The 20797-nt window shown below is 52.6% G+C and overlaps 1 protein-coding gene across 1 annotated transcript; it reads left to right on the plus strand.

Moving 5' to 3' along the window:
- Positions 1 to 1811: 1811 nt before the first annotated feature.
- EFCAB12 (EF-hand calcium binding domain 12) lies at positions 1812 to 19934 on the plus strand. The gene is made up of 9 exons (XM_061127593.1): positions 1812 to 1860; positions 6178 to 6623; positions 8864 to 9046; positions 10873 to 11029; positions 11360 to 11556; positions 12436 to 12649; positions 16787 to 16946; positions 18577 to 18636; positions 19489 to 19934. The coding sequence occupies exons 1-9, from the start codon at positions 1812 to 1814 to the stop codon at positions 19742 to 19744; spliced, it is 1722 nt and encodes a 573-aa protein (XP_060983576.1). The 3' UTR covers positions 19745 to 19934.
- The last annotated feature ends 863 nt before the right edge of the window (positions 19935 to 20797 follow it).

The raw sequence follows: 20797 nt of genomic DNA on the forward strand, positions 1-20797 counted from the left end.
ATAGAAGCACTCCATCAATGTGGCCCAAAGGGATGGTCCAAGTGAAGACCTCAGATTGTTGAGAGGGTCACAAAACTAATACATTCTAGGGACTTCCCTGTCAGTCCAGCGGCTAAGACTCCACCCTCACATTGCAGGGGGCCCAGGTTTGATTCCTGGTTAGGTCACTAGATTCCACATGCCACAGTAAAGTTCCAGCACAGCCAAATAAAATAGTTTTAAAAAATAATAATAATAATGCATTTCAGTAAGGATGGTATCTTACACAGAGTAAGCCCTCAAGTGTTTGGGTTTTTTCTAACTTTTTATTGAAACAAAATTTGCCCCCCCAAAATTGATTTAACCATTTTTAAAGGGCACAATTCAATTGTTTTTAGTACATTCACAATGTGCAACTGTCATCACTAACTCCAGGATATTTTCATCTCCCCAGGAAGAAACCCCTTACCTGTTCATTTTAGTCCCTTGTATAGTTTCTTTACATTTTTAATTGCTCAAGGAGACATTTATCCTGGTATAAGCACTGCAGCCAAGGGTCCCAAGTGCCAGCCTGTCACAGAAGCATGTGTAAGTACTTCCTTTTTAATGACTAATATATATTCCATTGTTTGAACAAGACCACCTTTTGCCTATCCAATGGACAGGTCCAATTTTGGGTTGGCCAGAAAGTTCCTTCTGGTTTCTCCCTCAGATCCTATGGAAAAATCCGAGCGACCTTTTGGCCAATCCAATGTTTCTCAGGTTCTATTATTCCAAAGCATGACACTGTTAGGGGAAGCGCACTGATTGAAACCGCCCACCCTGGCCAGGCACCATAGTAACCATTTGCATGAGATGTTTTAGGACAGGAGGTCCTGGTAAGGAACAGGGTACTAATAAGCCTCCACCAACCAGAAGAGTTCGGGAAAGGTCAAAAGGAGACACCACCTGTCCGACCGCCTCCCAGAATCCTTCTCTCTGGCATCCATCTTGGCTGAACAAGGCGTGCACCACCAGGAAGGACTCTGAGTCAGAATGATTGGCTAAAGACAACCCGGAAACTAATCCCATCACCATAAAACCCGAGACTGCCAGCCATATGACAGAGCAGTTCTCCCGGGTTCCCTTACCCTCCTGCTCTCCACCAGGGCGCCCTTTCCCAATAAAACCTCTTGCTTTGTCAGCACATGTGTCTCCTCGGACAATTCATTTCCGAGTGTTAGACAAGAGCCCGAATTCGGACCCTGGAAGGGGTCCCCCTTCCTGCAACAGCACCGTGTATCTCGGGGACCAAGCATAGCAAAAACACTGCCTCTACTGTCCAGGATTCACTAGGGGTCTATCTGGAGGAGGGAGGGCGTGTTCTACACAGGTGGAGACCTGCTGGAGTCCCTACGGTTTAGGTGGAAACCAGGGCTTTATTACTCCAGATTGAGGGGCCACCGGGCCAATCTAAGAAATCCAATGGGGTTTTTGTTTGTTTGTTTGTTTGCGGAGCCAGAGGCTCTGCACCATTTACTCCCGGCCCCTCCCAGGACCCTTGCAGGGAGCCAGGCTGCCTCTCTCGGACTCCAGGCCTGGCGAGCCCTCTCCCGGCGGGCCTCCGGCCACGTGGCGGCGCCCAGCCAATCAGCGCGGGGCGTCCGTAGTCCTGGCAACAGTTGCGTCCAAGCTCCGCAGGTCTCGTGTCTCTTGCAAACTTGGTTATTACTGCTTTTCAGATACCTCATACTCCCGCGCAAGCACGCGCACACACACACACACACACACACACACACACACACACACACATTTACACGCGCTCTTCAGCGCCAGCTCCCCGCGCCGCGACCATGGACGACTCTAAAGAAGAGTACGAGGCTGCTTTCCGGTCGCTGCTCCGTAAGCTCACCCTAAGCTCCCGGGAATCAACGCCACCTCCGGGAAGCCCTCGACCCCCGAGTGGACGGGTGCAAGCGGGATAGGACAGGATGGGTATCCCATTGTGCCGTCCCCTCTCTGGGTGCGGGGTTGCCAAGGAGTCGGGGGCAGGTCATGCGTGTTTCTCAGATTTCCAGGCCAGGGCCGGAGAAGCCGGCCGAGTCGCCTTGGTTTGGAACCAGAGGCCCAACCCATGTGCCCGCGGAAAGGTGTCCAGGCCCTCTGGACTGTCCCTGCTTCCTCACCAGACTTTAGTACATTCAGTACTGGAAAAGCGGCATGGAAAAGAACACCAGTCTTCAAACTTTGCCCGGTAGCCTGCTGTCCTTGATAAGCACCACAACTTTAGAGGTGAATGACAGGTATATGGATAAGCCCAGAAAAAGGGATGAATACTGGGTCCAAGGATGACACCCAGGAATAAGAGCTCTGCTAAGCGCAGAGGAGGCGGGGGAGACGGGGAATGCTTCCCCGGTCCTGGAAGAGATCTTTACACCGAGTCCTCCAAGCCAGGAGGAGGAGGATAGGCCTTCCAGACCAGGGCAAGAGCATGCACAGAGGCCCAGAGACATGGTGTCTTCAGAAAATTGCTCAGAGTTTAAGTGCTGCTGGAGATGAGTGGTGAGAGGGGTCAGAAGGGATGAGATCCCGAGAGATCTTGGGAGCCAGGAGATGGAGAAGCTACTGAGAATAATGGGATCAGATTGGGAGCATTAGCAAATGCAGAAATGAATTGGCAGACTCAGAATGTTGGGAGTGGGGAGCTGTCCCAAATACCCCAGCCAAAGAACCCGGGAGGCTAGGGAAAGGCGCCAGGCGAGAGGGGACTTCAGGGACTTGGGGGCTGATTAGATAGAGAACTTGGGAAGAGTGATCAAGGTTGACACTCAGGTTGGTAGCCAGGATGACTGGCAGACAGGGGTGCTTTCTACAGAGATGAGGAACCTCCCAGAAGAGTAGACAGGGACGTGGAGACAAGTTCAGTCTTGGTTGAGTTTGAGATCTTTGTCAGCCATACAAGTTGAGGTGCTTTGGGGGCAGGTGTAGGTAGAATGCTAAATCGCTTCAGTCATGTCCGACTCTGTGACCCTATGGACGGAAACCCACTAGGTTCCTCAGTTCATGGGATTCTCCAGGCAAGAATACTGGAGTGGGTTGCCATTAGTCAGAGCTAATTCCAAGTCATAAATATTGGTATGAGAGTCCTCTGCATATGGAGGGCCAGAGAAATGAGAGTGGAGAAGATTGTTTGAAAAAAAACACAAGAGCACCCAAGTGTAAACCTGGAAGCCATCGACTTTTTAGTAGTGGATAGGAAACAGAAGCCCAAGAGTAAGTAGTCAGAGAGGTAGGATGGAATTCAGGGAGAGATTTGTAAAAAGCAGTGGGTAGTTCTCAATAAATGCTGGTTGGATGAATGGCTACATTCTCAGTTGAACCCAGCATCTTGTCGTCAAAGGAATAATACATGGGTTGTTGAGAAGTGCTTACTTCTGTCCACATTAATGTATACATAGTCTATTTTCTGACTATGAAAGGAACACATGTGCATCGTAAAGAGACTTAACAACTGTACTGACTGTTCACTTTGTGCCAGGCTGGGTACCGGGGATTCACAGGAAATAAGACACAGTTCTTACCATTGGGAGACTCACAGGCTGTTGGGAAAAAGTATCGGCATCAAGAAAAATATGGTAAATGCTATGAGGGGGCTAAGCTTGGGGGCTCTGGAGGGAGGGGTTGGGATGCTTCTGGGGACAGGTGATGCCTGAGCTGAGCCTCTGAGGCCAAGTAGGGAGTGACCAAGTGAGCAGGGGAGAGGGAAGTGCATTCCAAAGACAGCAAGGGGGGCAGGGGCAGAAGGGGGTACCTTGGAACCACAGTGAGGTTAGCTTGGGAACCAATACAAGGTGAGGAAGCAGGGATGAGGAGGAAGCACTGGAGAGATTGGGGGGGGTTGGCAGGTGGGTGCGACAGGTGGGGCCACGTTAAGGAGACTGAACTTTATCCTGGAGGCAGCTGGGAGTAACAGAAAAGTTTTAAGCAGGAGAGTTTTCATTGTAGCAGGAAAATGATGTAGCAGGTGACAAGATTTTTTTTTTTTAAGATTTTTTTATAATAATGCTCTGTTCCTTCTGAATTTTAGAACATTCCCACACCTGTTATTCATTTGCTCTTCATAACAGTTTTGGAAGGTTGCTAGAGCAGAGTTTTTGTCATTTTAGTAAAAGAATTGAGACTCAATGGGATTAGGTCACGGCCTGGAGTAATATCAAGAAATGGCTAAGAGCTGAGCTCTGGGGCCAGGAAAGCCAAAGTTCATGTCCCACCTCTGCTACTAATCAACTGTGTGTCCTCTGGCCTCTCTGAGCACAGTGTCTTAATCTATGAAATGGGTATAATCATGGTGCCAACTTCTTAGGTCCATCCACTTGTAATTCACTCACTTAGCAAAGTGAAGAGGAACTAAAGAGCCTTCTGATGAAGGTGAAAGAGGAGAGTGAAAAAGCTGGCTTAAAACTCAACATTCAAAAACTGAGATCATGACATCTGGTCCCATCACTTCATGGCAAATAGATGGGGAAACAGTGGAAACAGTGGCTGACTTAATTTTGGGGGCTCCCAAATCACTGCAGATGGTGAGTGCAGCCATGAAATTAAAAGATGCTTGCTCCTTGGAAGAAAAGTTATGACTAACCTAGACAGCATATTAAAAAGCAGAGATGTTACTTTGCCAACAAAGGTCTGTCTAGTCAAAGCTATGGTTTTTCCAGTAGTCATATGGATGTGAAAGCTAGACCATAAAGAAGGCTTAGCACTGAAGAATTGGTGCTTTTGACCTGTGGCATTGGAGAAGACTCTTGAGAGTCCCTTGGATTGCAGGGAGATCAAACCAGTCTATCCTAAAGGAAAGGAAAGTGCAGTCGTTCAGTGGTGTCCAACTCTTTGTGACCCCAGGGACTGTTGCCTACCAGGCTCCTCCATCCATGGGATTTTCCAGGCAAGGGTATTGAAGTGGGTTGTCATTTCCTTCTCCAGGGGATCTTCCCAACCCAGGAATCGAACCTGAGTCTCCCACATTGCAGGCAGACACTTTACCATCTGAGCCACAAGGAAGTCCTAAAGGAAATGAACCCCAAATATCCATTGGAGGGACTGATGCTGAGGCTGAAGCTCCAATAATTTGGCCACCTGATGTGAAGAGCTGACTCATTGAAAAAGACCCTGATACTGGGAAAGATTGAAGGCAAGAGGAGAAGGGGACACAGAGGATGAGATGGTTGGATGGCATCACCAACTCAATGGACATGAGTTTGAGCAAGCTCCAGAAGATGGTGAAGGACAAGGAAGCCTGGCATGCTGCAGTCCATGGGGTCACAAAGAGTTGGACACGCCTGAGCAACTGAGCAACAACCACCAAATATCTACTGAGCTCCCAGTGTATGTTGGCACTGTGGAGGCGCTGGGACTCCAGCAGGGAACAAGAGAGATGAGATCCTGGTTCGCAGTGTACTGGAAAAGATAACCATCAACCAAGGGCTTCCCTGGTGGCTCAGCATTAAATAATTTGCCTGCTAGTGTAGGAGGCTTGAGTTCAATCCCTGGATCAGGAAGACCCCATGGAGGAGCAAATAGCAACCCACTCCAGTATTTTCACCTGGGAAACCCCATGGACAGAGGAGCCTGGCAGATGACAGTCCATGGAGGGCAGGGGGATCACAAAGAGTTGGACATGACTGAGCATGCTTGAGCATTATGAATAAACTAGATTCTAAGCATCTCTACCACACAGTAAGGCAGGTACCATCATTATCTCCATTTTACAGATGAAGAGATTGAGACCCAGAAAGAATAAGAGGTCATGCTGCCCATAAGCAGCTGGGCTAGGACTCAGGCCAGAGCACTCTGGCTGCAAAGCCTTGGCTGTTTCCAGCACTAGGCTGCCTCTGATGTTCAGACCATCAGAATGGCATTTATTTCAAAAAGGTCATTCTGATTGCCAACGAGTAAGGTGCAGGCAGAGCCTGGTGGAGTAAGATTAGAACCTAAAATGGGTTCCATGAGAAAGCACAGAAATCCCTTAGCACAGTGCCTGCCGCGGAGAGTGCCCAGGCGCGTTAGATGTAAATATTTTCACCATCATCGCAAGGCAACAATGAAGTCAGGCCTGGAAGCCAGGCTCCCTGACACACAGCCCAGCGCTGAAGCATTTCTCCTTCCTGACTCCTTTGGTCCTCATCCTGATAGGAACTCACCTTCTAACCCTCTTCCTCCAAGGGTTCTACCAGTCTAAGTCCTTGTCTGACGATGAAAATGCCAGCAAGGAGCCAGTGTTCAACCCTGAAGCGGTCATCGCCCACTGCTTCAAGCAGTTCAAGCAGGACTTCCAGCCGCCCAGGAGCCGCCGGCGGGTCATCATCCTGCCGCAGAAGGAGGTTCCGAGGCCCGTCCACCCAACGCCCGAACCCCAGACTCCCACGGAGCCCACCCCCACCCCCAAGGCCCCGGAAGTTGACATCCAAGAACAGCCGGAGGACCCGAGGGCGTGGCTCAGAAAGAGGTTGAAGATGCGGAAAGACCTGGAATCCTTCGGCAACGTCGAGAGGTGGCTGCAGAACAAGGCCAGCCTCACGCTGTCCGAGGCTAAGGTCCTACGTGATATCCACAAGGTTCGGCAAGTGGCTCGGCTGCCAAGCCAGCTGGTCATGAGCAGGGACACCGCGGTGAGCAGCCCGGTTTGCCAGGCGTGGACACTTTGGGTGTTAGGGGCTTGCTGTCACTCATTCCCTCAGATTAGGAAGGGTGGGGATCTCTCACCCTAACCCCTACCATCCCCACTCCCAGTCCAGGGGAGTCCTGGGACAGAAGTCCTGCAAAAGAGGGGTACTTGTGATCTCTTGTTGGGCTTCCCTATTGGCTCAGACAGGAAAGAATCCGCCTGCAATGCAGGAGACCCGGGTTCCATCCCTGAGTCAGGAAGATTCCCTGGAGAAGGGAAGGGCACCCCACTCCCATATTCGTGCCTGGAGAATCCCGTGGACAGAGGAGCCCACGGGCTGCAGTCTGTGGGGTCGCAAAGAGTCAGATGCGACTGAGCACATACACACACACACACACACATACGTACACCCCACCCCCCCACCATGTGTTCACAGGGCTATTGTGAAGATCACAGTTGTGAGACTGGAAGAAAATCTTATAAATCTTTTCTATTTTTTTACAACATTCTAATTTTACAACATTTGTATATGAATCTGTGTATATTATACATATTGTTCCCTCTATAAATATGAAGACAGAAGCTCAGTGAGGCCATACTCTGTCCAAGCCCATAGGGATAGTAACTGGCAGTCAGTAGCCAGAGCCCTCATCTTCCAAATGCATCCAACCCAGACACCTGAAAATTCTCCCAGTTCAGGTAAAGCTGGCATAAGAGGTCAGATAACTTGGGTTTAAACCCAGCTCTGCTACTTCCTAGCCATATGATCCGGGCCTCAGTTTCCTCAACTGTTACATGGGGAGAACCATTGTGCCTGCTTCCCATGGTTGCTGCAAAATCCAAATGGATTAATATGTATAGGGTGCCTGTATAGTGAGCCCTCGTTCAATGTTTGTCATTTTTATTATTATTGCAGAATTACTGGTTTCATTTAAGTTAGCCCCCAAACTTCAGAGTTGGTCCTTGGTATAATCATAGTCAAAACCCAGCTTTCGTGGTTCTCACACACCCTTTCCTGCCAGCAGCCCAGCCTCTAGGTATAAGCACTGGACTTGGGTTAGAAATCCACTGCTTACTTGCTGTGTGACCCTAGGCAAGTCACTTCACCTCTCTGAGCCTGTTTCTTCATTTGTAAAAAGGGAAGTTAATACCTAATATCGAATTCATGGCATCCTTCTTTTCCATTCAGCAAACCATTACTGCCTGCTTGCACAGGGCTGGGGGCTTTGTTCAGTACAAGCATAGGAGGTGGGGAATGTAGCTGAGTAAGACGTGGTCTTGCTCCCAGGGTGTTCACATGTTAGTGGGGGAGGCAGACAGAAGAGATTAATGACTCTGCAGTTGACTCCAGGTCACTAATAGACTCCAGGCCACTAATAGACTCCAGGCCGCTGAGGAGCTGTAAGTTAGGGAACAAAAAGGCCTTTTGTAAACTGTCAAGGGCTCCACCACACTAAAGGAACGGTATTCCTAAGTAGTTTACCCTGCTATCTGTTGGGAGGTGTCCCACGGATAACAACATCTGAAGATACTCAAGACCCTCATATAAAAGGGCAGAGTATTTGCATATTAACTCACGAACATCCTCCCTTACATTTGAATCATCTCTAGATGACTTAGAATACCTAATATAATGTAAAGGTCATGTGAATAGTTATAAATATCATGTTAAGTATGACATAAACAGTTGACAGCCATGACAAATTCAAGCTTTACTTTTTGGAACTTTCTGGAGTTTTTAAATCCATGGATGTGGAGTCCATGGACATGGAGGACTGACTGTATTCCCGTTTACCTGGAAAGGGAAGAGCAGTAGGATTCTGACAGATGGAAAAGGGAGAGGTATTCCAGGCGGGAGGCCCCGGGGGGCCAGAGGCTGGGAAGTTGGGGAAGCAGAGGCTCCAGGTGGCTTCAGGCAGGGGCTCATATTTTGATGCACTGAGGGCCCAGTGGGATTATAATAGTGACTGGTCTGACAGGAGAGATGGGGATAAGCATGAAGTCCTAGTTCTCATTTTGCCCAAACCTCTTGTGCCTGATGCGAACTTGGAGGCTCAGAGAAGCCAAGCGGCCCAGGCCTCCTGTGGCAGGACGCGCCTGCCGGAAGCCTGCGCCCTTTGCCCTCCACCCTGCTGTCTGGGTGGCATGGCTCGGCCTCTGTCTTTCCTGTCTCTAAATCTGGGGACCCAGCTCTGTGGTGTCTCCTGAATGCTCCCCTCTGCCCCCTTCTCTTGCCTCTTTCAGAAGAAAAGCCAGCGACCCTCGCGCCGGCAGGTGCCCCAGCTCCAGCTGCCCAAACCCCCCGCCCTGTCAACCTTGTTCTCCCACCTGCTCTGCCGCAAGATGAAGATCCTGGAGCTGTTCCACAAGGCGGACCGGGGCGAGCACCAGATCTCCAGGGAGGAGTTCATCGCGGTTCTCAAGGCGGTAAGCGCCTCCCCCGCCCCTGCTGGCCTGAGGTGCGGTGGGGGTGCCCATGTACCTCCACAGCCCCACTACGCTATTCCCAGCCCTGCTCTGACTCTCCCCCGTATTACATGTAAAGCCGGATTGGAACATGTGGCTTAACCTGAGGCCCCCATCGGACCCCTAAGGCCACCTTGCCCCAGTCTGACCTTGAAAGGCCCTACCTGAGTGGGAAGTCTGTAGAGCCAGCCTTGTAACCAGCCTGCTGCTTAGGGAATCACTGTCTTGCCAGTGAGACCCCAGAACTGAGCACAGAGCTGGATCTTCAGTCCTGCCTTTAGAACCTTCTAGAACTTCTGGAACCATCACTGGCATGTGACTCACATAGAGGTATTGTTAAACGCAGCTTCTGTCCCAGTACCTCTGTGTGGGGGTCCCAAGATACTGCCTTCTTTTTTTTTTGATGGGGAGAGGCACCACGCAGCTTATGGGATCTTAGTTCCCTGACCGGGGATCAAACCTGGGTCCCCAGCAGTGGACGCAGGGAGTCCTAACCGCTGGACCACCAGGGTAGCCCCCTCAGGATGCTGCATGCTAACAAGCTCCCAGCGATGCCCATGGTGTGGGTCCTTGGACCACACCTTGATGGGTTATTCAAAAATTCAATTTAACTGTAAATAAATAAAACCAGAACTCCAGTTCCTCAGGCATAGTGGCCACAGTTGGAGTGCTCAGCAGTTGCTCTGCTGCTGGACCCCTCAGACACAGCACCTTCCCATCATCAGAGAAAGCCCTGTTGTTCTAGCAGAGCTCTGCTAACTATGCCCCAGAAGTCGAATCCAACTGGTCTCCTGTTTTTTTGTCAATAAAGTTTTATTGGAACACAGCCACACACATTTGTCTATGCGTCATCATGGCTGCTCTCATGCCAGGAGGGCAGAGTTGAGTAGTGATGACAGAGACCCACATGGCTCCCAGAGCCTAAAATACTTACCATCTGGCCCTTTCTAGAAAAAGTCTGCTGACTCCTGGTCTGGGTGACTTAAAGCTTTTATATATTTTGAATACATGATACCTTTAAAAAAACTTTAGGAAAGAAGGGGAATGCTACACTTTTTTCAGTCTTAAATCACCAGTAGTTTTACGCTTTCATTTTATGCCATGTAGTTATCTTAACATTTCAAAGCATTTAAAACAAAATATAAAGGGTCCTTAATCAACGTCATCAAAAAGATCAAACACTAAATCCTTTAGCACCAGGTGAGTTCTGATCATCTTTAAGTAAAGCTCAGCGTGTAAAGAAGCTGGCAAAGATACATTTCCTTTCACAGTTTTTTCTTGAATATTCAGTATTGCTGGCAAGTATTGTATTTCTCCAAAGTTGACCGTCACCCTTAAAAGAGTCCCAGGCATCAGATTTCCAACTCTATTTTACTTCAGTTAGGGGAGGCCTCTGTGTCCCTCACAGACAAGGATGACAGATGTGAGATCCTCCTTCCAGTCCGGCACAGGAAGGCTGAGATTGGAATGGAGTGGGCAGGGAGGCCAGAGGGAGAAGTAACGGCCTCTGCAAAGATGGGGACACGTCTGGACCAGGGTTTGGAAGGAGGGATGGGAGCTGTTCAGGCAGAAAGTGGGAGACGGCTGAGTCAAGGCAGAGGGTGAGAAATGTGCAGGGCCCCGGGGAGAGGCTCTGAGCTCCTTTGCAGGGACCCTGGATGTGAGCTGGGGGAGGCTGAGGATGAAACTCCACGGGGAGGCAGGGCCAGGCTGGCAAGGCCATGGCCATCCCAGCAGAATGTCTGGAGCAAGGCTGCCCGCCTGGGGGCTCCTCTTGTTCTCCTCAGATTAGAGTCCCTCTGAAAAGCCAGGAGGTGGAGGACATTGTGATCTACCTCAGCTCTCTGGGGAAGCACAACAGCATCACGATGGATAACCTGGCCAGCACCTACAAGCAGTGGTCTTTGGCTCAGCAGCGAAGCACCCTGACCACGGCGACAGAGAGTACGTATCTGCCTCCACCGCTCCCCAGCTCAGAGAGGCTGACCGCCTGGCCACAGTCTCAAATCTAGAAGGCGGCAGGGCCACGATCTCATTTCTGCCCAGGGCCGCAGAGGCCTGAAGCAGGCCTGGAAAAGCAGGATGCTAGAGGGTGGGAATGGCGCCAGGAAGGCTGGGGCCGAGTGCGGGAGAGGGAGGAGAAGGCCACAGAGGCGCTGGAAGAAGGGACGCCTTCTAGGTGCCCACTCGGTGACACTGGTCACTGCCCGAAGGGCTCCGTGGCCGGGCACCCTCTCAGCTCCCCCTTCCTCCGCCTCTTCCCTCCGCCCCTAGATTCCAGATGGTCCTCGGACGGTGGCTTCGCACAGAGTCCATCCCCGAAGCAGAAGGCGGATGTATCCCCAGAGGCTCCCAAGATGGACCTGCTGACGGTGCCCGTGGTCGACACGGAGATGGAGGCACGGCCCATGACGCTAGAGGAGATGGAAGATGTGGGCAAGCACTACCGAGACAGGAAGCGGCAGAACAAGGTGCCCCCGCCGGCGGGAGGGACGGGGCCCAGGGAGCGGGCAGGCCGGGCCCACCTGCCCACGTGCCCCAGCTTCTGGCCGGGGGAGCTCTGGGGGTCCCGGCTTCCTTACCTCCTCGCTCCCTCCTCTGTGTGTATGAACAACACCTGCCTCCCAAGGTTTCTGATAAGATGAGTTGTTAGGATGTTTCTGAAAGGACCAAGTTCCCTTCCTCCAACTGTTGAATCATGACTGAATCCTGAGGCCAGGACTGCACATGCATCACAGCTGGAGTCCAAGAACCTGGCCTGGGGCCTGGCACTGAGTAGGCACTCCAGAAACACACGTCGAGTGAAGGAAGGGAGAACTGACCGGATGAATTAATTCGCCCGATAAATATTTATCTGTGATGCCTCATGCACTGTTCTAGGTGCCTCCCTGGGGGTTCAGATGGTAAGGAATCTGCCTGCAATGCAGGAGACCCAGGTTCAATCCCTGAGTCGGGAAGATCCCCTGGAGAATGGAAATGGCAACCCACTCCAGAATTCTTGCCGGGAAAAATTCCACGGACAGAGGAGCCTGCTGGGCTACAGTCCGTGGAGCTGCAAAGAGTTGGACAGGACTGAAGCGACTTAGCATGCACGCACGGGGCCTTCTGTGTGTGTATACGGTCGCGTGTGCGCTTCTGTGTAAGGAGCCGTGCACACAGAACCTTGTGCCGGGACCATTCACATGTTATTCAGGGGTCACCTTGACCACCGGTGATTTTTCCTCCCGAGTGGCTGACATCAACACCTGCACTCACGGGGCCTGGGGGCAGAGGCGGCTGAGGCTCCGCGTCTGCCTTGGGCCCGGAGGGAGGCGAGGAGGAGTGAGTGCCCGCCTCCGCTCTCCCCACAGCTGGCCCTCCCCTCCATCCAATACACCGAGCAGTGCCGCCTGGTGCGCAGCGGGGACAAGCACTTCGACGAGCACTGCCTGCCGTCCACCATCCACGGGGAGATGGAGGGCATCCTCAACAGGTCCCGCATGGACACCTTCCTGGTCTACCTGCAGTGCTGGAAGGTCTGCGAGGCACACGGCCTCCCGCTGACCGAGGACATCCTCATGAGAGGTACGGGCCTCGGGGGCCGCTGGGAAGGTGCCAAGGGGGTCCCCGAGCCGGGGGCCAGGCGGGCAGCCACCTGCGGCTTGTCCTTCCCCAGCCGACGAGCATCCAACCACACCGCGGGGACGCGGCGGAGAAGCGGGGCGCGGGGAAGAACAGCCCCACCGGGTTCGCTTGTATTTATTTGGGGCTCTGTCGCCACGGGGGCTTTTTCTCCAGGTGCGGGGCGGGGGGCTGCCCTCTAGTGGCGGCGCACGGGCTTCTCAGGGCGGCGGTTTCTCTCGCGAAGCACTGGCTGCCTGGCACAGGCTCAGCCCTTGAGGCGCACGGGCTTAGACGCTCCGCAGCACGTGGGATCCTCCCAGACCGGAGATCAAACCCGTCGTCCCCTGCACCGGCAGGCAGATTCCTGTCCCCTGCGCCACCAGGGAAGTCCCCTGGTTCGCTGTGAGAGGGGATTTTCCAGCCCTGCAGGGCCCACACTCTGCTCCATAAGGCCCGGAGTCCCCGTTCCCCAGCCTAGGGAAGGGAGCACCAGGACTGGAGTTCCAGGTGAGGGAGCCAGAGGTGGGCCAGGAGGAACAGTCCCGAATGAGCACCGACTATCCTGTCGATGTAGGAAATACATTGGTGTTATAAGAGTGAATCTGTGCATGTGATGTTTCCTAGAAAAAGGAACTTGAAGACCTCAAAAGGCAGTTGTTAAGATGAAATAATGCAGTTATATCATAATTATTTGGTATTCCCATTTACTGACAATAAGAGCCATTTCCTTAATCAGATAAAACTAGTGTAGGATCAGGGAAAAGATGGTTGAAGAATGAGACTTGCAGACAATGCATTGTTTCATTTAATATTTATGTCTGATTTTTTTTTTTTTTACAAATATGCTTTTGTCCTTGGGAATTGTGATTGCACGATAAAGGGAAACTATTTTGTTATTCCTAAGTATGAATTAGTTTGCTTATTAGAGTAGGCAATTTCGGACAGGAAGCCTGGCTGGGAGAGGTAACCGCGACGACACGTGGAGTGTTCCAAACCCACTCGTCTTGGCCAGGCCTGTTTCTCCGTGCCTCTGCCACACGGAGGGAAGAATGCACCAGGAGACGGGTTCTGCGGAAGCCCTTTGCCCTCTGCTGGGCCCACAGGTCTCAACCCTGAGCTCTGGCACTGGTCCCGCCCTCTGCTTGGGGCAGGACCTGTGTTTCCATGTATCCAAGCAGATCTGAACCCTCCACTCCTGGGGGAACTGCATGCTTCTGAGACATGGGGCAGAGGAGTGGCCCGATAGGCCCCTGATGACCATGTAATGATGCTGGCATCCCACATTTATGAAGTATGTGAGGCAGAGGTTTTCCTGTAGGAACCTTGCAGGAAGGAGCTGTGGCCCTACTGGGCTGTGGTTTTCTGATAAAGGGACACACGGAAAGTGCCCTGACTTCCCTCAGAACAAGAGTTAGCAGTCACAGCTGGTGGTTTCCTTATTTTTCCCCCTGGGAGGGGAAACAGACGCTCAGTGTAGAGAACCTTGGGTCTTGTATTAGTTTGGTAGAACCGCTGTAACAAGACACCACGGACTGGGGGCTTACACAGCAGAAAGGCACTTTCTCACCATTGTGGAGGCTGGAGAGTCCAAGACCAAGGTGCTGGCAGGGTTCATGTCCTCTGAGATCGCTCTCCGTGGCCTCCAGATAGTCACCGTCTGGCTGTCTATTCACACGGTCGTTTCCGTGCACACATGCGCCCCTGCTGTCTCTGTGTCCAGATTTCCTCTGCTAACGACACCAGTCAGACTGGATGCAGGCCTTCCTTAGTGGCTTCATTTTCGCTTTATCACCTCTTGAAAGGCCTCATCTCCAAATACAAATTCTAGGGGTCAGGGCTTCAATATATGAATTTGGGGGAATACAAGTCAGGCCATAACAGGTCTATACAGGAGGAAGTGGCCAACGGCCTTCAGGAACACAGGCCAACCAGCCTAAATGGTCACTGTCTCCCGCACAAGCTGCACACCCCTCACTTGGGCAGCTGCTTGCTGCCGTCTGGGCTGAAGGGCAGAGATACAGCAGGTGACCCCACAGCTCTCGACCCTGACTTTTCACGAAATCATCCTTCCTCCCTCCTTCCTCGGGGAGTCTCATGCTCCCAGATCACCTGGGCTTGGCATGCAGTGGGGCTGCATGTGTGCTAAAATGTAGGGAGGATTCCCAGGCACACGACTGCTCCTGCGGGCTAGGTCTTGCCCCCAGACGTGCCGGCTGGTCTGTCCCCACCAGAGGATCGAGGCTTTACTGATTCTCTCCACCACCGGCTTTTGCTGGCTCCTGGGCCCGCACACAGCTGAGCTTCACGTGTCTGCAGGATCCCTCACTCATGGGCACATAGGCGCATCTGTGGGTGGGCTTCCGTTTGCTTCTGACTGGTCCAGGTGGAAAAGACACTAGTCCATCTCTGGCCACTGTCCTGGCCACTGTCTGTTGGCTGTCCATGACAGAGACCGGCACTTCCAGGTCTGTGCCTGAGGCTAGAGCTTGGTGGGCTCAGACCCCAGGCCTCAAGCTCATGGGCCAGACTTCTAGAACATCGAGGCATTTCCCCTCCCCACTGAATATAGCTTTATTGTTCTGCTCCCCCTAATTTTATAGATAAATCTTGCTCATTTACATTTTTGAAAACAAATCCAAACAAAATCCCCCAGCCTGAGTTGACCACCAATAATATTTAACGACTGTCCTTTCACAAATCTTTTTCCTATTTATTTGCTATTCACATGGATTTGTTCTATAAGTCATTTTTAAAAAGTCCTATATGTATATACATTAAAAAATGCAGTTTAAAAATCATGTAAACCTTTTAAAAATGTTGATGTTGCCCATCTCCCCCTTCCCTCCTCTCCCTTCTCACCTGTGCAATCCCTGCCCTCCACCCAAATAACCAACATGAAAAACCTGGGACTTCCCTGGTGGTCCAGTGGCTAAGACTTCATGCTCCCACCGCAAGGGGCCTGAGTTCAACCCCTAGTTGGGGAACTAGATCCCAGATGCTGCAACTAAAGATTGAAATTCCCTCGAAACTAAGACCTGGTGCCACCAAATAAATAAATATCAATAATAATAATATAAAAAAAAAATCATGGACTTCCCTGGCGGTCCAGTTGTTAAGATGCTGAGCTTCCAAAGCAAGGGGCATGGGTTCCATCCCTGGTCGGAGAACTAAGATCCCACACGCCTCTCAGCCAAAATAGATCATGTAAATAAAGAAATAAATTTGTGTTGGCCAGATAAGGAGAGGGGACATTCTAAGCAATAAACTGTAGTTGATTCACCAACTAAAAAAAAAAAAAAACAAAACGGAAAAACCTTGAAAAAAATTAATAACCTGGAGAGTAAACCTCCATCACTGTATCCAGAACATGAGATGCCGGGGCGAGCCCTGCTCAGTAGTTGCAGGAGGGTGGGGCCCCCAGCGCTTCTCCTGCACGAGAAAACCCACCATCCACTGAGTCTAAGTTAATCCAGTGACGTCTTGGGTGAGGCCTCCTTTCCTCCTTGAGGGACTCCTGACCCTGCAGAGCAGGCTGTGGGGCCACGCTCCCTCTTACCTACCTCCAGGCCTCGGGGCCACCGCCGCCCTGGTTCTGAACAGGCGCCGTCATCTCTGGTCCCCTGAGTGGTAGCCTGCCAGCCCCACTTCCCGACAGCGTGCTGCCAGGACGCACTCACCACCATGGGGCGGTGGGGCGGCGGGGGGGGGGGGGGGGGGGGGGGAGGGGTGGGGGGGTGGGGGTGGGGGCAGCGAGAGCTGGGGAAGGGCTTGCGGACCCACTGCACTATTTTTTGCAACTTGCTGTGAACCTACCATCATTTAAAAATAAAAAGTAAAGAGACTTCCCTGGAGGCTTAATGGTTAAGTCTCCAAGCTTCCAGTGCAGGAAACTGTGGGTTTGATCTCTGGTCGGGGAACTAAGACTCCATGTGCCACTGGAGACCAAAAAAAAAAAAAGAAGTTAAAAAAAGAATGTATATAAGAAAAATCTTTTCAAACAAGATGAATTTGTTTTTAAAAATAGCCCCCCTCGGCCCCAAAGGCTGGGTTGGGGAGGGGTCTCGGGCTGACAGGCCGTGTTTCTCCTCCTGCTCACAGCCCTGATGTACCCAGGGGACAAGATCATTTTCCAGAAGGACCAGGTGCGCCCGATCCGGCAGCCGGGAGGCTACTACTCAGACTTCAAGCCCTTCAGTGCAAACCTGGCCCCGCTCCAGCCCCAGGCCGTTCCCGTTCCTGTGGCTCAGAAGCCTGACAAGCTGAGTGTCAGCCCCTCCTCCCCCACCCTGCGCTCCTGCCCACTGATGCCCCATGGCTGGGGGGGTGGTGGGCAGTTACGGGGGGGTCATGGGCCGGTGTCTGTGTCCTTGCCCGGCATGTCCAGCCCACCTGATCCCCACGGACTGGCCGCTTGCTCCCCCTGCACGCGTCTCCCCAGCCTCCTTGCCTCACCCCCACGCAGCTGCCCTCCTGACTACATCCTACACAATCTTAAGGTCTCTGGAAAAGGTTAAAAAGAAGGACTTCTTCGAGAAACCGGGGAGGCCTCTTCACGAATCGTGGGCTGGGTGTAGGGCCCCTTCCAAGGACAGTGGTGGCAACCCCTCCTCTGCCTTCTCTAGCAAAAGGTGGGCTTGCACACCCCCGCCCGGAGAAAAGAACTCTGCCCTGGGGCCTCCCCTGACCCTCAGATCAGCCCAAGTCCCCTCTAAGAGAATGCCCTCCTTTGTCAAGAGGTGACCGGTGAGCAGGCTACCAACCAGCTTTGGTGGGCACTGCAGAGGGGAGGGAGGGAGGGGAGAAGGGGCCGCTGACCAGATCCCGTGACGGGGGAAGGGCTGAGGAACTGTCCACACCATCCATCACTGCCAAAGGCCTGCTACGGTGGTCTGGCCAGACAGCCGGGGTGGGAAGCAGTGGAGCTGAGTGGAAATCATAGACCAGGGATCAAATGGACAGTTACCTCGCTCACTGAACCTCAGCGTGTTCATCTGTAAAATGGGCCTAACAGCTCTACCACACACACAGTGAGGACCCTTAGCGCCTGAGCACTGATCGTCATAGCCCATCCCTTCAAACCATTCTCGAGTGTAGGAGTGGGCTTCGCCTGCAGGTGGTACTGGCCACAGCCCTGGCGGGGAAGAGCTGAGGGGGAGCTGGGCAGCTGGTCACCTAGAGAGTGGCCTCTGATCCCCTGCGTGGCTGCCACCAGTTCCTGAGCTATGAACCTCAAGAAGCTGAGAAAAGTGACTTCTGTCCTGCTCTGACAGGCCCCAGTTATAAAGGATAGAGGTCCCTTGGGGCGGGGGTGGACTGGTTTCATTGGCTCCTTAGCATGCCTTGTCAAAGATTCCGAGGCCAGATGCAGGCTTGCTGGGAAAGAGTGCTGTGGCGATTAAGTGATGTCTACCAGGCTCCAGGTTTGGGGCGTTAGCTTTTACCACACTTGTCCTCAAGGCGGGATTCAGCTCTGGAGGGCAAATGGGAGTCGCGGGTGCAAAAAGGATTCAGATGACTGAGCATGTCTCATAATGGCTTGAGACGTCTCCATGCCGGGGAACAGGAAACCCGAGGCCCCCACAAGCGGACTGACTTGTCCCAAGTCACCCAACCAGCCAGGCTAGGAGCCCAGGGCTGCCGTCCTGTCTGCCTCCCCAGTAGGGGCCCAGAGGTCTAGACACTCCAGTCCACTGTGTGTTCCACTGGAGCATGGCGGACAGAGTCAGGGCCCTGCCCAGGGGGAAGAAGTTCTCTTTCCAGGGCTCTGGTCTGGACTCAGAGGTGGGCCCCCGTCACCCTGACCTACTTACTCCCTGAGGCCCCACTGACCTGGATTTCCTGTCTCCTGACAAGATACCTCTCTCTCTCTCTCTCTCTCTCCCCTCCACCAGGAAAATGCCGAAGAAAATCAAGAAAATCAATTTTAAGGAATTTGAGGACTTCACCAGGTCTGTAGTGATCATCTAACTCTGGGGAGTGGGGGGCGGGCAGGTGGGAGGAAGGGACCGGGACTCAAGTATTGCAGGGTCCATGAGACCCAGCATCCAGGACTCAGGGCCCAGGAGCTGAGGATCTGTAAAGTGACTGTCAGGAGCACCAGGGGCTTCCCTGGGGGCTCAGCAGTAAAGAATCCACCTGCACTGCAGGAGCCTTTGAGCCCTAGGTCGGGAAGATCTTCTGCAGAGGGGCATAGCAACCCACTCCAGTATTCTTGCCCAGAGAATCCCATGGACAGAGGAGCCTGGCGGGCTACAGTCCACGGGGTCACAGAGAGTCGGACACGACTGAAGAAGACTTAGCACGCATGCGCACACAAGAGTGCCAGGCAGACCCTGCTCTCCACTCATTAATTCACGTAAATCCTCTCCACAGCCCTATGAAGTTTCTCTTAGCAGTCCCATTTCACAGACGAGGAAACTGCCGTACAGGAAGCTTGGCTTCCTTGCTCCGAGTCACGGATCTATTAAGTGGTGGCACAGAGATCTGGACCCACCAGGTGTGCTGACTCCAGCGGTTGCCCTCTGAACAGCACGTGAAAATGCCTCTACAGAACAGGTGCTGTGCACGTTAAGAGTCTGGATTTAGAGGCAGCCGACTGGCAGTCAAGCCCGTCCCCCGCCACTTGCCAGCTGCGTGGCCTTGGGGAAATGACTTTGCCTCTCTAGGCCTCCGGGTCCTCGCTGGTGAGGCAGACAGGACAACAGTACTAGAGTGTTTAGCACAGTGCTGCGCCTCCGCTGGGGAAGGAGCCCCAGCTGCCCCGTCTCCATGACGACTGTCTCTGTCTTCTCCTTCCCCAGGAAGCTGAAGGAGAAGCCCAGCGGTCCGCAGCTAACCCATCCCAACTTCTTCTGGCCGGGTCACCTCCTGGACAAGCTGCGGCTCTACCTGCCCACTGTGACCATGGACCGGAGCCTGGCCATCTTCAGCTGTGTCCAACAGCAGCCCCACGTCTACTCGGCCACCTACCACCCCAACCGCTGGTGGCCCATTAAGGACATGAATTACGTGACCTACGCCCATTACGATGCCCACAAGATCTATCACATCAACTAGAGTGGCCCAGGTGCTGCCAGACCTAGCTCATCCTGGGGCCAGGCACCAGTGCAGGTAGCAGCCCAGAGCCGTAGACGCAGGGAGGGCATCAAAGAGCCAAGCAAGAGAAGTCGTTTCAATGGGAAGGCCTGGGCCAGCTGTCTCCAGACAAAGAGTCTAGTGTCTCAGAGGGTGGATGTGTCCAGGGAAAGATGTGGTTTTTGAGTGTCTCCCTCTCCTAACCTCTGTCCTGTTGAAATAAAACCGGGTTGGAGTTTTCCTCATTTCACCTGTGATTCAGCTGATGTAATTTCTGGACTCAGGAGCTGTGGCCAGAGGGGTGTTGGAAAGCTGGGGTCCAGGGTCTGGGGAAAACAGCAGGCACATTTCCTGGGGTGTTGATGGGGATGCCGGCATGACCTCTCCAGCCTCTCATCCCGGACCTCAGTGCCCACCAGGAAGCAGCAGGCAGTGTGGGTACCCTTGTGCCCTCCACTTGAAATAAAATAAGCATGTCCCTCATCCCCCCTCAAGACAGAGCCCTTTGGGTCACTACTTCCAAAACTCTTGGGCCTTTTGCAACTGCAAGCATACTCTCTGGTTCATGAGCCCTTCCCGTGACTCACCCATCTGACCCCGTCAAGACCTTTTCCATCACGACACACACCCTGTGGGCTGCTGTTAGCTCAGTGCCTCTGTGCTGGGCATCCCAGCTGACTCCTACGGCCGCAGGACAAGCGGGATTCCTGAGGTGTGGTGCCGCCAGAGATGTGATTTTGGACAAGACATTCCCTTCACAACTCCCATCTCATGTCTCCGGGTCTCCTCACTCTCCCCCTCCACAGTCAAAATCTCACCAAGGAGTTGTCAACACTCCCTTACCTTCTCACCCATTACGCAGTCAACAACACAATCAGTCCATCTCAGCTTTTGTCTCCGTCTGGCTGTGTAAGTACCAAGATCACTGAAGACAAGACATCCGTATTGTGTTCAGGTCTTGGAATCAAGGGCCATTTTCTTTTCTCTTGAAATTTGATTTTGACATTAATGTTAAAAACAAAAGGTAAAATTAAA

Source organism: Dama dama, chromosome 24, assembly GCF_033118175.1.
Source record: "Dama dama isolate Ldn47 chromosome 24, ASM3311817v1, whole genome shotgun sequence".
Classification (NCBI taxonomy): Eukaryota; Metazoa; Chordata; class Mammalia; order Artiodactyla; family Cervidae; genus Dama; species Dama dama.